The following is a 2284-nucleotide window of genomic DNA, read 5'->3' as shown; positions in this document are numbered from 1 at the left end:
AATCAAAAACAAAGAAAGAAATAATCTATCTCATGAGCTTCAGATCAGAGGAGAGTCTTCTTGCGCTCTTGTCCAAAACCACTCCCTAAGCCCGTCATCTAGATATCTCTCCGTCTCTTTCCTTGGACTGACAACAGCTTCAGACGTATCGTTTTGTAAACTCATTTTGATATTAATGTATTTGATTTGTTGGAAAAAAAAAAACATATGCAAATAACTAACCAAGTATAACTAATTACATATTTATTTACTTACAAAATGGTTTAATACAAAGCCAAGCTCTTCTTCACAGTACATTTATAATAGTGAAGAGAAAACGGTACACCTTTCTGCTATGAATTAAACCAAGCTACCAAACAGAAGGGACCCATGAGAAGAGTAATTTCATTTGTTTACCAATCAAACAAAAAAAGAAACATCCAACAAACCTAAAATTTTGAAGTTATAATTATTTTTTAAAGAAAAATATTATTCTGACCAAATTTGTCAGAAAGGATGGATGTTTCTGCTAAGGCCATTCACATTAGTAAAGAACCCAACTTGCTTGTACGGAAGATAGGATCTGTGTTTCACTTCTTCCTTCAACGCTCTGTTTCTCATGTAGAGTTTCTCGTGCGCTGATTTAGTCCTCTTCTCCGACGACGTCGTTTTCTCTTTCTCTTTCCCTTTTTTAGCCTTTGTTGACTTTTTCTCCTCCTTATCATCTTCGCTGGTCAATTTTGCCGCCCTTGAAGAAGAAGACGATGACTGGGTCTTGTCACCGACGGCGGCGTTACTGTTGTTCAGGAAAACAAACGCGTCTCTTCCGTCGCTGTTGCTTCTCAACACGAGATCCCTAAATCTCCAGAGCTTCGAGAATCCCGTCGAGTTGCTCTTCCGGCAAGTCTCCGGCGACGCTTCCGCCACCGTTCCACCCGACCACGAACAGTACGCTCCCAACGAACCCTCCTCTGCCTTCTTACCCTCGCCGTCTCCGTCGCGATCCTCCACGAATACCTTTCTAAGACGCGGTCGGATACTCTCGCTGTCTTCGTAGGTCTCTGAAACGGCGTCGTTTTGGTCGAAGAGGAGAGCGCGGTTGAAGAGAGGGAAGGCAGGACGGATCTGACCATCTTCGAAAGCTTCTTCGGCGGTTATCGGAGATCCTTCTGCGTTTACACAAGCGAAGGAGAACTCCTCTTCTTCTTCATCTCCTGCTTCCTCTTCCTCGTGGAACTCGACGGAATCTTCGAGTTTACTCCAAGATCTCTCGAGTTTTCGAATGTCTTCACCCTCTTCTGAAAACCCCAGCTTCTTGGTGAAATCCTCGCTCAACATCATGGACATCTCCGTTAAGCGTTCATCGTCGATGGATTTAGACGGCGGCGAAGAAGGGAAAGCGACCTGCATCGTTGTTTTTGATTAGATACAAAATCTCTCGATCTCTCTCCCCTAGAAGAAAGCTGCTGAAAGGACAGCTGTGTAGAGGAAGTGATAAGAAGAAGGGACTTAAATTCTTAATTGTAACATTTAAGCCTATATATATGGTTGGGTTGCTCCTCGTCAAGATAAGTTACCCACTGCGAACGAACCTCTTTTAATTACGTCTTTTAATTTTTTTTTTCGTTTTTTTTTCCTGGCCAACGACATTATTGTATTTTCTTTAAATTAAAATTCAAAATTAGCAATTTCTTAATTTTTTCGGATAATACTCTGACAAGGATTAAATATCAATAAAACAAACGGGTTTTTTTTTTTTTTTTTAGGTAACCGCGGGTTTCCGGCGACCGTGGTCAACCGACTATTCCCGCGAGGCCCACGGCACTCCACGTATTCTTGGGATTTAACCCTAGCCCGGATGGCCAGCGGGACTCGAACTACGGGTACCGTATTGGGGGTTTTCCCCTCAAGTACCATTAGCCCAAAATCGCTGGTTAAAACAAACGAGTTGATTAGGTAGATTAATAATGTGTGATTTATTGCTATAAATGGTATCAATTTTCTGTTTGATTTCTTGTTAAAACTTTAAGAGATATTTTCTTGCTAAAATAGATTGTGTTATTTTTAACGATTATGTCAAATATTTAATACATCAAGAAATTATATAGAGTTCTAACGAATATAGCACTTTCTTATAAGAAAAATACAACTGTAGCCGATAATCATATGTTCAATAGATAAAACATGATATGAACAATATAAGTTATACAATTTACAATAATTAAGTTATTATCAGTTACAAAAATTCATTTGGTAAGTTAGATGTATAATCGTTTAAGTTTTCTTAATTTCTCTCTAAGTAATC

At 39.5% G+C, this 2284-nt stretch overlaps 1 protein-coding gene across 1 annotated transcript; it reads right to left on the bottom strand.

Annotated features, from left to right (window-relative positions):
* Positions 1–226: 226 nt before the first annotated feature.
* LOC106401999 lies at positions 227–1667 on the bottom strand. Its single transcript, XM_013842631.3, has one exon. It carries the CDS (start codon positions 1387–1389, stop codon positions 487–489), a length of 903 nt encoding a protein of 300 aa, XP_013698085.2. The 5' UTR covers positions 1390–1667; the 3' UTR covers positions 227–486.
* Positions 1668–2284: the final 617 nt, after the last annotated feature.

This window comes from Brassica napus, chromosome C5 (assembly GCF_020379485.1).
Source record: "Brassica napus cultivar Da-Ae chromosome C5, Da-Ae, whole genome shotgun sequence".
Classification (NCBI taxonomy): Eukaryota; Viridiplantae; Streptophyta; class Magnoliopsida; order Brassicales; family Brassicaceae; genus Brassica; species Brassica napus.
Note: the sequence above shows the minus strand (reverse complement) of the source record. Positions and strands in the feature narration are given on the sequence as shown.

Excerpts from the sequence above, each read along its gene's own strand:
- LOC106401999 (XM_013842631.3), bottom strand. The coding sequence starts at position 1,389 with ATGCAGGTCGCTTTCCCTTCTTCGCCGCCGTCTAAATCCATCGACGAT.